Source organism: Chenopodium quinoa, unplaced genomic scaffold (assembly GCF_001683475.1).
Source record: "Chenopodium quinoa cultivar QQ74 unplaced genomic scaffold, ASM168347v1, whole genome shotgun sequence".
Lineage (NCBI taxonomy): Eukaryota > Viridiplantae > Streptophyta > Magnoliopsida > Caryophyllales > Amaranthaceae > Chenopodium > Chenopodium quinoa.
In genome coordinates this window covers 2,825,548-2,843,356 of record NW_018742720.1, presented here as the reverse complement: position 1 = coordinate 2,843,356, position 17,809 = coordinate 2,825,548, and the positions used below count along the sequence as shown (strand labels likewise).

The window sequence follows — 17,809 nt, the reverse complement described above, 5'->3', positions numbered from 1 at the left end:
CCTTTTTTCCAACTTGAATTTATTTAAATTTTTTTAGACCTAATTGATCATGATAGAACTTTTTTTTAACACACACCTCATTGATCATGACAGAAAAGATTTAATAAACTTAACTAAAACCGATTTAAATATAACAATAATTTAAATTTAAATTTTTAATTCAAAATTATGGTTGGAGGTCCAAAGGCAACAGGATTAAATTAGACTGAATTTCTTATCTTTTGAAATTAAGGGGTGACATTGAACGACATTGTTGTGGAATTTGTGGAAAACTAATCTTTGAGAAAGCAAAATTTAAATATACTCTACATGTGCATGAACCAAAACATGATCGAGACTAGTGTTCCTCACTATTCGTAGTCCATTATGACTTTCACCCCCACAATCAAATTCAGAGGCTCCTCTTTCTTAGCCCATCAACCATAGCCATTGGCCAACTTCTTAATTAATTTATAAATATTTATATACTCCACAAAATTTTTTTTTTTTTGAAAAACTCCACAAAATTTATACTACTATGTATAATTATATTAATATAATAAATGTGACCATTATATTTATATATCTACACAACACATTATAGAAACAAGATAAATATTTTGTGGACCATTTTATATTTCTATAGAAACATTTAATATGTACATGTATAGTAAAATGAACTTTATTCACATGTAAGTTGGCCAACTTGTAAAATTGAAATTAACTAAACCATGTGTTTATAGTCAACAAGAACATTTAGGAAAATTTTATATTATCCCAAAGTTTGATGTCCCATATAAACATCATTCTTACTCTTGACATTTAGGACAATACTTTATGAATGATGCGAAACTTCTCCATTTATCCTAACTTATCTTATCCCTATAATAATTCTCCATTACTTTTATGATAAAATCTTGAATTTATTTTTAATTTTTTTAATTGAAATTAAGACTAGTGGATAGTGATATATACAAACTAAATTTGATCAATACAAAATTCAATACCTTAACAATTAATTTTATCATTTGATAGTGTGTTTTATTAATCCAAAATCAAATTATTAAGGGCTTGTGTGGCATTTTTTTTGTTTTCGATTTTCATTTTTTTAAAAAAACAAAAAACTAAAAACTGGAAAGAAGAAAAAGGTGTTTCCATTTTTTTTTTTTTTTTTGTCAATTTTCAAAAATATCATTATCTTAATAAGTTTGACTAATTTTTTATTCATTGTAGAACATATATCATATGATTTTAAAAAACGAAAAACTACAGTAATGCCAAAAAAAACCCTAAGGTTTTCAAATCTTAGCTTATTAGGCTTTTAGTCATAAAATTGACTGATTCGAAGTTAGCTCTCTATCTTAAACTTGATTACTTGAATTTGAGCTTATTATAATATGTTATTCATATTACCACAAAACATAACTTATATGAATTTATCAAAATAATTGTTAATTTATTAAACTTAATCTAATTTGTCTAAACTTATTAGCCTTAAAATCAAATTAATTTTCCTTGTACTTTATTAAAACAAATAAAACAAACGAGTAATCATCCTAACTCCTAAGCTACTTTAACATCTTATTGATGATGTCAATTTCTATGATAGGTATGTAGCAGTGTGCACCAATTTATTTATTTATTTTTGTCTAATTTAATTAATTAATTTATTTATTTGAAGAGGTTGGTGTTAAAATCCCACTATTTGTGAGGTTTTGACTAAATGGCTAGTATCTTGGGTGATTAGGATGATTAGTTTTATATTTAGAACTCTGATAAGATCAATGATGATTTCGAAAACAACATATAAGTCACCAATGTTTCATCATACACATCACTGAAAGTCTGAATGCGTATAAATTGTTATCTAATTTATTTTCGAATTTTCACGAAAAATCTTTTTGTGTCACTTTATTGGTGTTCCTTATGTATATTTGTCGTTAACATGATTAGGAATCCACGGTCCTATCATTATTCTTTCAATCAAACTGATTCCAGTCTGATCCAATCCGATTCCAGACTTGTGCAAGTCACATGTATCCTAAAGAAAGCATAAAAGTATATTAGAACATACATTTGTGGATTCAACATTCAAATAATCAACAAATAAATAAAGCTTGCGTTTTCAAAGTTCCACATATAGTTATCCATGTGTCTTTCTTGTCATTGGACCAAAAACATAGGGGGAGGCAGACTGAATATTTTTGACCCAACTTCAAATAGTAGTACTTGTTTGTTTAAGGATGGTCCCAGGTGAAATTGCCCTTCACTAGCCCTTGTTTGTAAGTATGCCCTACACTTTGTTTTAGATGGACCCTAAAAACCAAAAGACAAGCAATTTCATCCTCATGTTTTTGCCCTTAAAACAAAGGGCAAAAACGGTGCAAAGAGGACCCTACTTAAAGGATCCAAGGCTAAGTGAAGGAGCAAAGAAATTTAATGCGAATTCAATTCAATTCAAACCCCCCCCCCCCCCCCCCCCCATGTGCATTAATTTTGGATTTCTATTGTTTGTTTATGGTATATACTTGTATATATTGGTGTGTAATATTATGTTTGTTGCATCAAGTGTTTCATGTTTTTTAACTTATTATGTAGGTTCCTTAATAAGAGTGAAGTTAAATCGAGTTCAGATCGACTTGTTGATCCATTCGTGTATAAAAGGCAATGGAAATAAGCACAAATATGAATGTCTTAGGTCCTTACTCAATAGTTGAGCAGCATTATTAGAGATAGGTGTGGCTATTCCACGTTTTGTCTGTCATTATAGAGTAGATTTAATTTTGTTTTGTTCTTTGTTTGTATTTATAAAAAAAACAAAGAAAAAAAAGGACAATTACACTCCTTTTAATTCGTAATTGATTTAAATTCAGTTTGACTTTTCAATTATATAAAATTCCGGGGGTAATTTACTAATTTATATAAGATGTGTCAGAAAATAGATTCGGTAAAATTAACCTGTAGTAATCCCGATCTTAAGGATACACAAACACTTATATGAGATACGTATGATTGACATATGTGTATATGCATAGTGAGAATTTGTTTTATTTTCAAGGATCTGTTTCGATAAGTATTTCACACGTTTGATACACATATTTAAGAATAATACTTCATATATATGTTTTTGTAGACACTTGGTCGTGTCTCCACAACTCAGACCCGATGATGAGTGAACATTAATCACCATTTTTGCCGGATTGCATATTAGATCCGGAATCACTTAATTCCCTTATCCTACCTAATTTTCCTTTTTACTATCCTTTAATTTTTTTTTTGTTTTGTTTTGTTATTATTTTAACCCATTTAAACCCATACCCTTTTACAAAGCAAATATGGTTTTCTTGCCTCATAACTTTTATGCAAATATTATACGAGCCAAATACTAAGTTCATTTCAAAATTGACATCCTTGCACTATTTTGTTCATATCTAAAAATCTACAATTGATTTTGACCTATTTCTAATTAGGTTGGAAAGTAGACTTCTATATCTTTCTAGCAATATAATATATGCTTTATTCCAGCTACGGATCAAAAGTTGTGGAAATTTTGAAAACCGTGGAAAAAATTCCAAACTATATATTACGCCACGTTGTCGTGGTACAGCAAAATTGACAATTTGGTACTCCACGACAATTTTCTAAAGCGACACGACAATTTCTGCTCTTATTTTTTTTCTTCTGCAACCTAGCCTATAAATACCGGACCTTTTTTAGGGTTTTAGGCACTAAATTAGACGAGAAAACAAATCTATTCTATATTTTTAATATCCCCATTGTTTTTCTTTCAAGCAATTCGAAGAGACGTTATAATATTTGAAGTACTACCCTTAAACAAAGGTATGTAGGGTTAAATTACCGAAGGTTAAACTTCATTTAATTAATTTAATTCTTTTCATTCAACTTATATTCTATAATAGTTATTAAAATTTAATTCATAATGTAGCAATTTAAAAGGAACGTGTAAAATCTAAGTAATTTTTTCTTTTTATCACTTTTCGTCCAATTTATTCGTATAATATATTTATTTTGGTCACCTTTTGCATGTGTAATTAAGAATATGTAATTGAAAATCACGCCTAATAAAATAAGTTTGACAACCGGTTTATGTTTCCTTTTAAGCTTTGTGGACAATAAGTGATCACAATATTCAGATTTATATAAGTATGCATTATTATAATTATTCAACCAACCTAGTATTATTAATTAATTTGGAGCAAAATTGACTTTGATTGTATGTCGATTGAATCGCAAAATACCTGTCACAATAAAAATAGAGTAGAGGCCAATATGGACAAGATTGTCTCATTGATTTAATTTGTACCTTCATCCCTAAACCTCTAGTCATGGTTCATGACCGTATAGGGTTAATTATCTCATGAATTAACACAAAATCAAGGCTAGCTATTTGCAATTGCACGAGTGGATGGGATACCCTAGTCTAGGTAATGACTATTTTTCAGTGATACTACGTAATTAGTAATTAGTAAGAGTAATTAGTGATAGAGTATAAAAACATATTCCTGGGCCTCAACTATTAGAGGCCCAGGAATATGTTTTTATACTCTATCAATTAGCAATTGCAATAACGATTGTTTGCCTACTCGCCTACTCGAGTCAAATAATCCCCATACATAATTCTAGCTTATAATATGAATTTTACTTTTTATCTTTTTTGTATTACATATGTAGAAAATTGTAGAAAACAAGTGTAATCATTTTAGTGAATCGAAGTTAGTACCTAGCTAATGCAAATCTCAATTACGCACGATCTGAAATTCGTTGGGCTACGGATCTATTAGCTGCATAATCTAATGGGAGTAAATTTTAATTACTTCTTAAATAATGGCAATTAACAAGAGGGTGTTAATTAAGTAACGAAGCAACTGTATTAACTACGGCACATCTTTTTGTACATTCTTGAAATTGTTGTTAGGATCTTACCACATGTATTCTCTTAATTGAACGAACATTATTGCAAGTATGACAATATTTGTTGATCCTTAGCATTAATTTAATTATGAGATTTAATCAAGTTTATAATAATAAACCATATTTTAATTTCTTTGTTTTTATTGAATTAATCAACTTGTAGTTACCGACACTTGATACTCGGAGATTAACCACCGATGGTAGTTGACTATATGTGATTTATGATTTTATGGACTTTATGGTAAATGACAAAATAAAATATGTTGCAAATTGTGTTGCACATTTTGTGCTCTTACGGAACCTTTAAGTTGTGTCTTTTCCACTTTGCAGATTTGATTAATTTGAAAAACAAATCTATGTACGTATAATCCCTGATTTTTAGATCTTATGTTGTTCATTTATTGGTTTTTGAATAACTCGAGTGTATCTTACTAGAATACTAGGGGTGCGATCAATCTTGTTATTTGATTTTCATGTAATTAAACTTAGAGCTTATTCTAATTTCCTAAAATGAGTTGAATTGAACTAAATTGATTGGAATTGAACTGAACTGACTGAATTGTTTATGAAAGAAGGAAATCAGGAACTGAACAAAGTGAACTGAACTAATTGGAGCTGAACTGAATCGAAATTAAGCTGAAAAGAACATGCCCTTTAGTTTAATTGATTGAAATTAATTATACATCATCGGTTCTTAATTCTAATGGAGCTTATAAGATGTTTATTTGTACTTACTATCGAGTACATTCAAATCATTTTTTTTTTAATATACGTTTACCATACTCATATCTTAAAACATTCATACAAACTTCATATTGGAAAAGTGATGTGAAAAAAAAAAAAAAACCGAATTTTGACATATGCTTCAGATTTGATGTTATGTTACTTTATCCTCATTTCATGAACTTCTTATTGGAATCATAACAGATTTGAAAATTCAGACCAAATAAACTAGACTAGATGTTCCTTTTATTGTATGTATTTGCTTAGCTTATAACTGTTTCAGAAAACAGAATACTCCTCGGTGTTAGGGTAATGAAATCAAGATGTCCTAGAGCTATGTCCGATGAATGTCCGAATTTTCCTCCGCTATGCCTTGTTGTCCGAGAGCTAGGCCTGCAAAAGAGAGAGAAGGTATACTGCCCCGGGGGTGTGACCCGGGAAAGCCCCTCCGATGCTTAAGTCAACGAATGTACTTTCTAGAGAGAGAAAGTAAAGAGAGAAAGAGTACTTTAGAGAGAGAAAGTAGAGAGAGAAGATTAGAGAATTAGGAAAAAGTTACCATCAATTAATTATTGGAGAGCTATTTATAGATGTACATTCATGTGGCAGAAGTTGTACTTGTTTGGACAGATCAGGGGTAAATTCGTACTTTACTATGATTAATGACGGGCTGGATTATGGAGGGGTACTTTCGTAATTCCATGTCAATGGACTTAGGACAATGGACTTGGCCCAAACATGTTGCCAAATTATATAAAATTATGTATTATAAAAACACATGTTAGTAAATTATAAGATGTTTTAAAATTTCTTAATGTATATTTTCAAATTATTATTTGTCATAATTTATTACTGTACTAACTAGTTACTACAAATAATTAAATATGTTAATGATCAAAATTGTGCATTAACAAGTCTATTGATCAACTAATAGGGCATGTTCACATTTACTAAATTAAGCTGAACTGAACTGATTGGAGCTGAACTGAACTGAATATTTTATGAGAGAGGGACATTAGGAGCTGAACTAAACTGAAATGATTAGAGCTGAACTAAACTGAATATTTTACGAGAGAGGGAAATTAGGAGCTAAATTGAACTGAACTAAACTGATCAGAGCTAAACTGAACTGAAATTAAGTAAATGTGAACAGACCCTGTATTTAACCTGTAACAGATTTATGAGAAGCCAAAAACTACAATACTTTGAAAAATAAAAGGTAAACTCTTGAATTTGATTAAGACTTTGGATTTTCAAAAAGGCTTATATATAAATCGGATTCTACCCTTTTCTTAATATATTTTTTTTAGTTTGTAGGATATATTGAATTCTCTATATATCATGTGATTTTATTGTAAAATGAATTTAGTATACTTCGTAGTACTACCTTCGATATTTTTTGGTTGCAACTTTGGGGTATTATTTGAGAGATATAAAATATTCCAAAGTTGCAACTAAAAAAAAAAATCGGAGGTAGTATTAGATTTCTGGTGCATGCAAATATCTGCACTTATAATTAATAAAAGCCTAATGCATGATCAAAGAAAGATCTTCTTAATTAATTGCCACAATTAGCACATAAAGAGAGAGTAGATGTTGTTCTTTCTTGCATTTTCTTCTACGATTATTCCTTAAGATTAAAAAGGACATGCTTCTGTTGCAACACATGTGGTTATAATTATGAATGCATGAAAAATTATACTATCGAGAATATTATATGTAATGAATTTCCAACACCAGCATGTACGAAATGTACCTTCATTAGTTCAATATACTACATTGTCTACATAAGTCCTTTCCTACTTCTAATTTCTAAACACACAATAAATGAAGTGTAGAATATTATTACACCAATGAACCACGTATTTAATTAATCACTAGGTAGTAGTATGTGCTCTAAAATAAATTCGGATATCTTTAACATGACACGACACGATATAATACAACACGATAACAGACTCAAAACTAACACAATACCAAAAAATTATTGTGCAAAACACAAAGTTGATACAACAAAAAATCTACGTATATGTCACTTGCATGGATCGGATCATCATAGACTCATAATATGTGTTTTACGTAGCTTTGATAAATTTTCTAAGATAATAAATGTATACAACTTGTACAAGACAAATTAGAACAAAATGCCACATAGCACATTGCCACATTTGCCAATTCTATTTATGAAATAATCATATTACATACTCCGTTTTACCTCGTAACTTTTTAAGTGAACTATACTGTTATTCACATAGATTGTTACGCAATAAGACTCATATCAAAAGAGTAACCATTACGAGTACTTTTTTGGCTTTTTTTTTTTTTTTTTTTTTTTGGAAACCATGTTACGAGTACCTTTTTAAGTGAATTAATTAAAAACTTTTCCTATAAGTATGGTGTATAAAAAAAACCATGAGCGCATAAAATTTTAAGTTATACTCTATTTTTGAAGTACAAAACTCGACATTCCTACGTCTAACCAACTAAATTAGTTGATATTCACTCGTACCAGTTGAGAATGTGAAACTCCAAACTCCGTATGAACACAATAAAAGTTAAAGAAGAGGCAATTTACGGCATGGGAGCAATGCAAGGCGCTAATTAAGCACATAATTACATGGCTTACGAGACCAGAATTCGACATTTGACTGTTTATAAGCTAGACAAGTGGACATACGATTTATATTAATATTTTAAATTTGTATGCTGAAAAAAGGTAGTTCACGGATTAGTCGGTCTAAGAAATATTTTGGAAGATGCTCTCCTTTTGACTCTAGGTCGGACATACCTTTTTAACGTAGACCTATTCTTTTTTATTATTTATTTTTATTTTATTTTACCTGTCTTTTCTCTTCATTTAACAACCACTAACTACTTTTCCCTCAAAAAATAAAAATAAAAATAAAATTATTACTAAATTAAATTTCAATTAACTACTTTATTTATTTTTATAACAAAATCTACTAGGCTACCACTAACTATTGTACTACAACTACTACGCTCTACGCTATGTATCACTTTGAATTTTTGTTTAACATTTCATTTTATTTACTACTTTGTATAAATGAGCAAAGTAATCTCTATAATGTTATGCGAGTAATTTTTATAACACTAATCGAGTATCTTATATAATAACACTAACCGAGCAATTTTATTATACCGACAAAGTAACACTTAAATACTGACCAAGTAACCCCTATTACACTAACGAAGTAACCCTACCCTATAATAACTGTCTACACAGTGTGGTCAGCCACATATAATAAAGTATGTTGGTTTAATTATCTACGTATATAGACTTACCATGTGAATATAGTTTGGGATAAATCAAAGTCATGCGGCTCATGCCATAATTAAATTTAAAGTTATGTGTATGCAAAGCTTTGAGTCATAATGTTGTCTAATTTAGTCTATAAAAGGAATGATGATATGAGCTAAAGACTTGGTTTTGAGTCACATATGTTGGCTCTAATATTTTCTTGCTCACTACGTGATATCCACTAGTTAAATCTTTTTATCGCATTTTAATTTTTTAACGATAATTTGTTTATATAGTGTAGTAAAGCTTAATTTGTGCTGTCAAAAAAAAAAAAAAAAAAAAACTTGAATTTATAACCTTTGCGGCTAAAGATCAGAGTAGAAATTTTGAAATCTATTTCATTACATAATGTCATTCTTTCGCAAATTAAAAATAATACGAAGTAGTAGATAAATATTTATACGTCATAAAAAAGATGTAAAAGGAAAACAAATCTATTACTGACACAATATATACACTGACTCACCGAGATATTATCGTCTAATTCAACACTTTCCCTAGACGTTTGTATACATGAAGTTCTTAGCACAACCCATATAAAGATAGAAAAGTTAAACAAACCTATTACGACTCAATTCATCGAGATATTATCTTTCTAATTCAACACTTTCCCTAGACGTTTGTATATATGGAGTTCTTAACACAACCTCGGATTACTTTTTGAACTACAGACGACATTTTTAATGTTTTGCGATCTGAATCATTAATTTATACTTAAAAGTTGAAAAAAATAAAAAAAAAAATTACTATTTTTCTAGGCTTATTATATGTCTAGCATTGAATTTGACCCATATTTTATGGTAACTCCAAAGATTTTAATTTAGCGTGACATATTTAAAGATGTCACAGAGTCACAGAGTTTGAGCACCGATAGATGATGGGGTTTAATGGTTATCAGCTTATCGTCGTTGCACAAGTTGAATACTTTAGTATATGGACTTCCTCACCGTCACTTTATTAACCTCTAATTTTTCGCCTGCAATTTTATGCGCAAACTTAGGAATAAGGTGACGAATTTGAAATATATACGGCCATATTGCCCATATACCTTCCCATTTTGCTGCACGAATTGGTACCAAAACTACGTGCCAATTAACAATTTCATTTGTCCAATTGCATTGGTTGGTGCTTTCTTATGAAAACCGTAACGGATAAGTGATATTTAGTACGTTGTAGAAATAATAGGGTTGACAATTCCTGACCCGATCCGATAATCCAACCCGAATCTGACCCACTGGCCCGAATTGCCACTATTTTTTATAGTATCTAAACATAATTCAAAATCGAGCCCGAACACGACCTACTAACCCGAATTGCCACCCTTAAAAAATATGTTGCTTTAGTTTTATGTACTTTATAGGATTTTTATTGACAATTAATATTGTAACATGTACTTTTTAGTTATCACATAAACTCATTGATTCAAATTTTAAATTAGGGGGAAAAAAGTTCAAACCGAAATCAAAGCATATCATGAGATTCATGTTAGAACACTTTTTTGATTCTTTAATATAGCTTTTTACTTTTTTGATCTTCTTGTTGTTACTTTTAACATCAATATCTTAGAACTTTATTAATATGGGACTCAATCTTAAGCAATCCTTGTCCCTTAGAGCATTAATTAGTGTCACATCATTTAGTCATCATACTTCAACAACAATAACAATAATAACAATAACAATTATAACAATAATAAATCTGAAAAACAGGCAAAGTCATACAACTTTTAAAAAAAATAGTGAAAAACCGAGATACAATCTGAGTCTCCACTCCTCTAAATATAACAAATCCTACCTTATTAAATATATGAGCAGCAACGCGGGCCTAATCAAATTACCAATTGAATTATCCATAATTAAGTCTTTTAAAAAATTAGATTCTGTAACAAATAACACAAATAAATAAATAAATAAAATTGAAAAAAAAAGGAAAAAAAAAAAACAATAGAGACAGTTTACAAATTACAAAGTGCATGTGCAAGTAGGACCCTGGACCAGAAAACTGACGTTAAGCAGTTTGGCCTGGTAAGTCTACTTGGGAGTTGGGACAACTTCCATGTGCAAGATTCAACCTTGCTAAAACAAATCCCTTTACTTAACAAAACTATATCATAAATTAATCAAGATTACTATACAACTATATCACATGAGATTTTTTATATTTTTTAAGTTGGCTTACTCTTCAATTTAGGTATTTAATTTACCACTTTATTATTTTTCCTCAATTTAAGTTGGTGCTATTTTTTTAATAAATTAATTCATTAATTAATGTTGATTTTGTCATTTTGTAATAGGTTAGTTAATCACTACCCCACATAACCTACAGCCTTGAGGTTTCTATATAAGTAAAACCTTTTACCATTTCCTTACCACAAAGCAAATAGCTTTCTTTCAAACTCTCCCTTCTATTTTTCCCTCTCCCTCCCAAAATTAAAACTCTTGTTCTCTAACAATACATGGCTTCTCCTACCATGTTGGCCTCAACCCTCTTCGTCTTGGTCATTAATCTTTGCCTTCGCGGTGTATACGGTGACGCCGGTTGGACGAATGCCCATGCTACATTTTATGGTGGAGGTGACGCCTCTGGCACAATGGGTAAGTTCACGTAATTATATATTGTCTAAACGTTAGACCTTTAGCATTTTGTTACTCAACGACGTAACACTCATAAGTCATAACCAATGTTGTTGTTCAGAATTAATTGTCACATTGTCGTTAATCGACTCTTTTGGATATGTACACCTATCAAGAAGTTATTAGTCACTCTATTGGTAACCTACTAAACTGACAAATATAATAGCGTTACTATTAAACAAGTAATGGTGCATTGATATTTTAAAACCAATATTAGCATTAATGTAAAACAAGTAATGATGCATTGTCATTGTAAAACCAATACAATATGACATGCATTAGTTAAGTAGTTAATAAAAGTACTAATAAATAAATAAATGTTGACTGTACGAAGTTTTACTACAACAGTAATTAATTTCGGACAGAGGGAGTACATACGTAGTTTATGCTTATAGTTATATCTAATTAATTATCGTAACGAAAATGCAGGGGGAGCATGTGGGTATGGAAACTTGTACAGCCAAGGGTACGGGACTAGCACGGCGGCACTAAGTACCGCGTTATTTAACAGTGGAATGAGTTGTGGAGCTTGCTACGAACTTAAATGCAATGACGACCCAAAATGGTGCATAGCAGGGAGCATTATTGTCACTGCTACCAATTTTTGCCCACCAAACTATGCATTATCTAATGATAATGGTGGATGGTGTAACCCTCCTCTACAACATTTTGATTTGGCTGAGCCTTCTTACTTAAAAATTGCTCAATATCGTGCTGGAATTGTCCCCGTTTCTTTTAGAAGGTACACTCTTTATTTATTTTTTTCTTATGTACTTGTCTTATTTAGAATCTTTTCGTCAGATAAATTTAATTTAAGTGAGAAAAACAAAAAGGATCGGAGAAAATGTTAAGAATGTTAAGTATTTATCTTTAATATATTCAATTGATAGATGTTAAACTGTTAAATGGTTTTTTTGAAAAGGAAGCTACACTCATATGGTTAAGTTGAATTTTGGATGCAAGTAGGGACTAGGGACATTTTTGTAAAAAGAAAACAAAAAATTGGAAAAGAAAAGTAATGAAAATGACACTTAGGCCCTTTTTTCTTCATTGGATTTTAAATGTATTTTTATACTCACGACCTGTTCTCTTCAGCCTAATTTCAATTCATTTCAGTTTATTTCCTAATTTCATTCTCTTATAAACAATTCAATTCAGCTCAGTAAATCAGAATAAACTCTAAGTTGTTAACAAATGACTTAAACCAAATTCATTAAGTAAACATTAATTACTTGTAAATATTATTTACCGACAAAATAAATTTTAACTCCGTACTGATTAAAACTACTTTTTTTAATGACAAGTCTCTTAGATAGGGTCAAATTCGGTATTTAAATAATTTCATAAAGGGTTATTTAAGGCATTTAAGCCAATTGTTTCTTGGGTTACATAATTCTAGTAGTCTAATATTGTATGCTATGAATTTTCAGGGTACCCTGTGTAAGAAAGGGAGGAATAAGGTTCACAATCAATGGACACTCCTACTTCAACTTGGTCCTAATCACTAATGTTGCCGGTGCCGGTGACGTCCACTCGGTGTCGATAAAGGGTTCGAAAACCGGGTGGCAAGCGATGTCAAGGAACTGGGGACAAAATTGGCAAAGCAATGCTAACCTCAATGGGCAAAGCCTCTCATTCCAAGTTACTTCTAGTGATGGAAGGACTATTACTAGTAACAACATTGTTCCTGGCAATTGGCAATTTGGTCAAACTTTTGAAGGAGGACAATTCTAATTATAAAAAAAAAAAAGAAAGAAAAACCAACAAAAATTCTAAGGAAATGAAATATTTTCCTAAGAAAATTTTCTTCAAGAAATTAGGAAGAGAATTTTAGAATTAAAAGGAGTTTTTTTTTTTTTTTTTTTTTTTTTTTTTTTTCCTTTAAGTAGATTGTGGCCAATATTTTGCTGTGGTGCCTATATTAGCACCCGCTAAAGGTCATTTTATTTATAAATAGTGATATATAGGCTCTTGTGTTTTTTTAATTTTAGGAGTCTTTATAAGGAATGTTGTTTTTGCTGCCTGATTTTAATGGCCAAAACATCGGTTCTTTTTTACTCGCAACATCTTGATTTTAGCAGGCGTTGTAATTCCGTTTTACATCCTGTAATATGAATTTTTATCAAGGTAATATAAAAATTTTTCAATTCAGTTCAGCTGACTTCTTATCATCTCGTTATTTTTGTGTGTGTATGTTTTGTGATAAATGCTAAATAATTTGTAGTTTTTGTTCAAAGCATATGTTAAAAAAAAGGTTTTAGAAAAAAAAAAGTAAAATTGTAAAATGATCTAAAATCAAACCAAATTATTCATTAAAAAACATACATGAAAAGTATCATAAAACTTGCATAGGATGCCATATAAAAACCACCCCAGACCGTAATTGAAAGGGAAGATCAAGTAAAGAATAAAAGTGGGGGCGAAAATCAAGTATTGTAAGGAAAACCAACTGGACAGCAGCGGCAACATGCGCGAATAGCCCAATACTTTTCAGTATCTTGAATTTTTTAAATAAAATAATTTAAACATACATAAAGTTTGACCGAAAGACCGGCAAAAGATCAAAACATCTTGCAACAAAACTAACTACCATGAGTTGACTCGAGTGGTAAGCTGTTTGCATTGATGTCTTCTAAAGGGAAGTCTCGAATTCGAGTCTCACCTAATACAGAAAACTATTATTGGAAAACTCACCCACCATAAACTAGCAACTCGGGTTGAGTTCGATGTAAGCTCCGATGAACAGAATGAGGCAAACTCAACAAAAATCCTTACAACAAAACTTGTGCAATTGCCAATTAGCTTAGCATACATCTTGCAACAATAATATAATGTGATTGTAAAAACATAGCTAAAAATCTTTAAAGGACTTGTCTTAATCCGCAAAAAAATTTAAAAAGTTTGAACCACCCAAAATCCGCCCTAAATTGGGTTGGGTTGGACCATTTTGATCACCTCTGTGATGAAAAATAGAGGTCAACTCAATGAACTTTCAACTTCATGTAAAGTAAAGTATGTTATGTACCAAATTCTTCAATCCTTAAGTAAATTTCTAAATAATCTTAATTAATAGTGATATCTTTTTGTGTTATATGTACAACTTACTTAAAATTGCCTAATTAATTATTTTAGTCTAATATGATGATATGGTTTGATATAACAAAAATAATTATTTAGTAATAATACTATAAGGTAGAGACAACATAGCCTAATTGAATTGTTCTTCAAAAATCTTTTGTATTATTGTATAAAACCTGTTTCTACAGGAATCCGATAACCCGAATCCAAGATCCGAAACTCGAGTATATAACCCGTTCTGCTCCTATCGGTCAAGTAAGAACCTACACAAAGAGAAGAGATTAGCTAGCCCCGGGGTGAATCCGGGGATAACCGTTCCAAAGATTAAGTCAGCAAGTGTTTATAGAAGAAAGATTATTTAGAGAGAGAAAGTAATGAGAGAGAGAGTAGTGAGAGAAAGAGTGTAATCAATGCTACCTTGTTTATGAAGTAAAATCATATTATTTATAGGTTTATTAAGTGACAGATGGCAGTTTAACAAGTAATATAATTTCTGCCACGTGTCAAACGCAAGCACGACACGTAGCAGCTACTTACATGCCGATATTTATACTTTATACAGAAATGCCGATATTAACAAAAGCTATTGATGGATCGAGTTCAAATAGTATGTCGGTCTGTCATACCATATCGGCCTATAATGATTTCCGTTATGTAGATATTTCCCCATACAACTAGCCCCCCGAGTGAGGACGTTTGATCAGATGATCTAACGTTGTCACTTGTTGTTAGTATTCTCATTTGATTCGATTTGATTTATAATGTGAGGATGTGACCGGCAAACAAGGTTTACCGTAATTATATTTAGGCTGGGAGCGAAAAACTTCGTTTTTCCCCTAAGTAACCTTGTTTGCCGTTAGCAAACAAGGTTTACTTTAATTTTATTTAGGTTGGGAGCGAAAAGCTTCGTTTTTCCCCCCAAGTAACCTTGTTTGCCGTTAGAAAACAAGGTTTACTTTAATTATATTTAGGCTGGGAGCGAAAAACTTCGTTTTCCCCCCCAAGTAACCTTGTTTGCCGTTAGCAAACAAGGTTTACTTTAATTATATTTAGGCTGGGAGCGAAAAACTTCGTTTTTCCCCCCAAGTAACCTTGTTTTCCGTTAGCAAACAAGGTTTACTTTAATTATATTTATGTATGGTGGCTTTAAATTGTAGGCGGGAAAATTGTATAAGTAGAGGACACGTGTCGACAATCTAACGATTTATTTTTTTAAATTAACATTTTGTTCTAACCGTTAGATTTCTGACCAGGTGTCACATCAAACGTCACCTTTTCAACTTCCTTTTTAACTTCTCTTTTCTCTTTTTTTTTTTTTTTTTTTTTTTTACTTTTCACATTTTCTCATCTCCTTCACAAAAAGTTGCGAATTTTATCAGAGAAAGCTGCGATCTTTGTTTGGGATAACCGCAATTAGGTCTTGCTGAACTTATCGCATTATTGAAGCATCAAATATTCTTCTTTGCGTCGTCGCTGCCATCGAGTAGTTTAAGGTATTTTAAAGATTTCAATTTCAATTTGCATGCGTTGGAATACATTCGTTGTTTGCCCATTTTTTAGTTTTTAGTTGGTTTATTAAATGTCCAATAATAATATTGAAGAAGAACAACCCACCCTTAATACTGTTAGGCGGCGTCTTATTAGGCAGTCTTTGGAAAAATATCTCGGCCATAATAAAAGTGGGGTTTCATCTTTGTCTGATAACATTGACGACCCTTTTCAGCCGTTATCAGAGAAAGAGCAAAAGGAGGCACCGTCATAAAACACTAGCGGATTGTGAAAAGGCACGACGCCCAACAAACCCTAACATTCCTGAGGACGTTGAGGTTCTTGAAATTGAACCTGTTAGCATCCGGTATCACTTGCGGAGTTTTGCCGACAAACCTGATTTTTATCAATACGGAACTAACGTCGGAAATATTCATATCAGAACCTCCAGTATGCCGAGATCTAAGCCGACTGACAACCCATCTCAGATTGCTGATGGTGCAGCGGGGCCTAATGTTGAGGCTGAACCAAGCTCTAGGCCTGAGCCAAGCAAAAGGCCTGGCCAAGCACAAGTTATAAGCTCTTCTAGCTCTGAGTCTGAAAGAGGTTCGAAATCTCCTGTTCACGATTTCGCTATCAAATCTGTGTTAAATGATGACGATGATAGTTATGAAGAAGTAAATCAGGGCGATAACACCGAAAGCCCTGAGAGAGCCAAAATGATTGATCTCATGGCTCAAGTTACCCATGAGGAAAGTTTAGATGAGGAATATGAGTCTGAAACCGATGAGGTTGATTTCCGACAACCCCTTATCTTACCCTCTAACAGTAAGGTTGCTGAGGCCAGTGTTAGCAAGGTTTGGCTGAAATTGGCCGAAGAAAAGGAATATTGTCGTAAGGCAAATGGGTTTGAGTTAATACTTCCACCACCTTCTGCTACTGTTCTTGATTGTCCTGATGGTCATATTGCTATTTATGTCAAACACTTTGAATTCGGCCTCCGATTTTCTCTTCATCCTTTAATTGCTAAAATTTTTAAGGCATGGAATGTATGCCTGGTACAATTTACTCCTCCTACTATTCGTGTCTGAAAGAGGTTCGAAATCTCCTGTTCACGATTTCGCTATCAAATCTGTGTTAAATGATGACGATGATAGTTATGAAGAAGTAAATCAGGGCGATAACACCGAAAGCCCTGAGAGAGCCAAAATGATTGATCTCATGGCTCAAGTTACCCATGAGGAAAGTTTAGATGAGGAATATGAGTCTGAAACCGATGAGGTTGATTTCCGACAACCCCTTATCTTACCCTCTAACAGTAAGGTTGCTGAGGCCAGTGTTAGCAAGGTTTGGCTGAAATTGGCCGAAGAAAAGGAATATTGTCGTAAGGCAAATGGGTTTGAGTTAATACTTCCACCACCTTCTGCTACTGTTCTTGATTGTCCTGATGGTCATATTGCTATTTATGTCAAACACTTTGAATTCGGCCTCCGATTTTCTCTTCATCCTTTAATTGCTAAAATTTTTAAGGCATGGAATGTATGCCTGGTACAATTTACTCCTCCTACTATTCGTGTCGTTATTGCTCTGGTTTGGGTTTTGTTGTATAAAAATTTTCCGTTAACCCTGAACTTGTTTAGGAGGTTAATAACTTTGA

The 17,809-nt window shown here is 31.7% G+C and overlaps 1 protein-coding gene and 1 long non-coding RNA gene across 2 annotated transcripts; both read left to right on the top strand.

Moving 5' to 3' along the window:
* The first annotated feature begins 3,709 nt into the window (after positions 1 to 3,709).
* On the top strand, positions 3,710 to 6,290 carry LOC110723192. The gene is made up of 2 exons (XR_002511678.1): positions 3,710 to 3,819; positions 5,918 to 6,290. It is a non-coding gene; the product is annotated as an uncharacterized LOC110723192 (long non-coding RNA).
* A 5,021-nt stretch (positions 6,291 to 11,311) lies between these two features.
* Positions 11,312 to 13,323, top strand: LOC110723191 (expansin-A8-like). Its single transcript, XM_021902521.1, has 3 exons — positions 11,312 to 11,547; positions 12,016 to 12,328; positions 13,017 to 13,323. Exons 1-3 carry the CDS (start codon positions 11,409 to 11,411, stop codon positions 13,318 to 13,320), a joined length of 756 nt encoding a protein of 251 aa, XP_021758213.1. The 5' UTR covers positions 11,312 to 11,408; the 3' UTR covers positions 13,321 to 13,323.
* Positions 13,324 to 17,809: the final 4,486 nt, after the last annotated feature.

What these genes read in the sequence shown, in the direction of transcription:
- LOC110723191 (XM_021902521.1), top strand. Translation starts at nt 11,409, where the DNA reads ATGGCTTCTCCTACCATGTTGGCCTCAACCCTCTTCGTCTTGGTCATT. An exon ending in TGACGCCTCTGGCACAATGG is followed by an intron (nt 11,548 to 12,015) that starts GTAAGTTCACGT and finishes ACGAAAATGCAG; the next exon opens with GGGGAGCATGTGGGTATGGA. An exon ending in GTCCCCGTTTCTTTTAGAAG is followed by an intron (nt 12,329 to 13,016) that starts GTACACTCTTTA and finishes ATGAATTTTCAG; the next exon opens with GGTACCCTGTGTAAGAAAGG.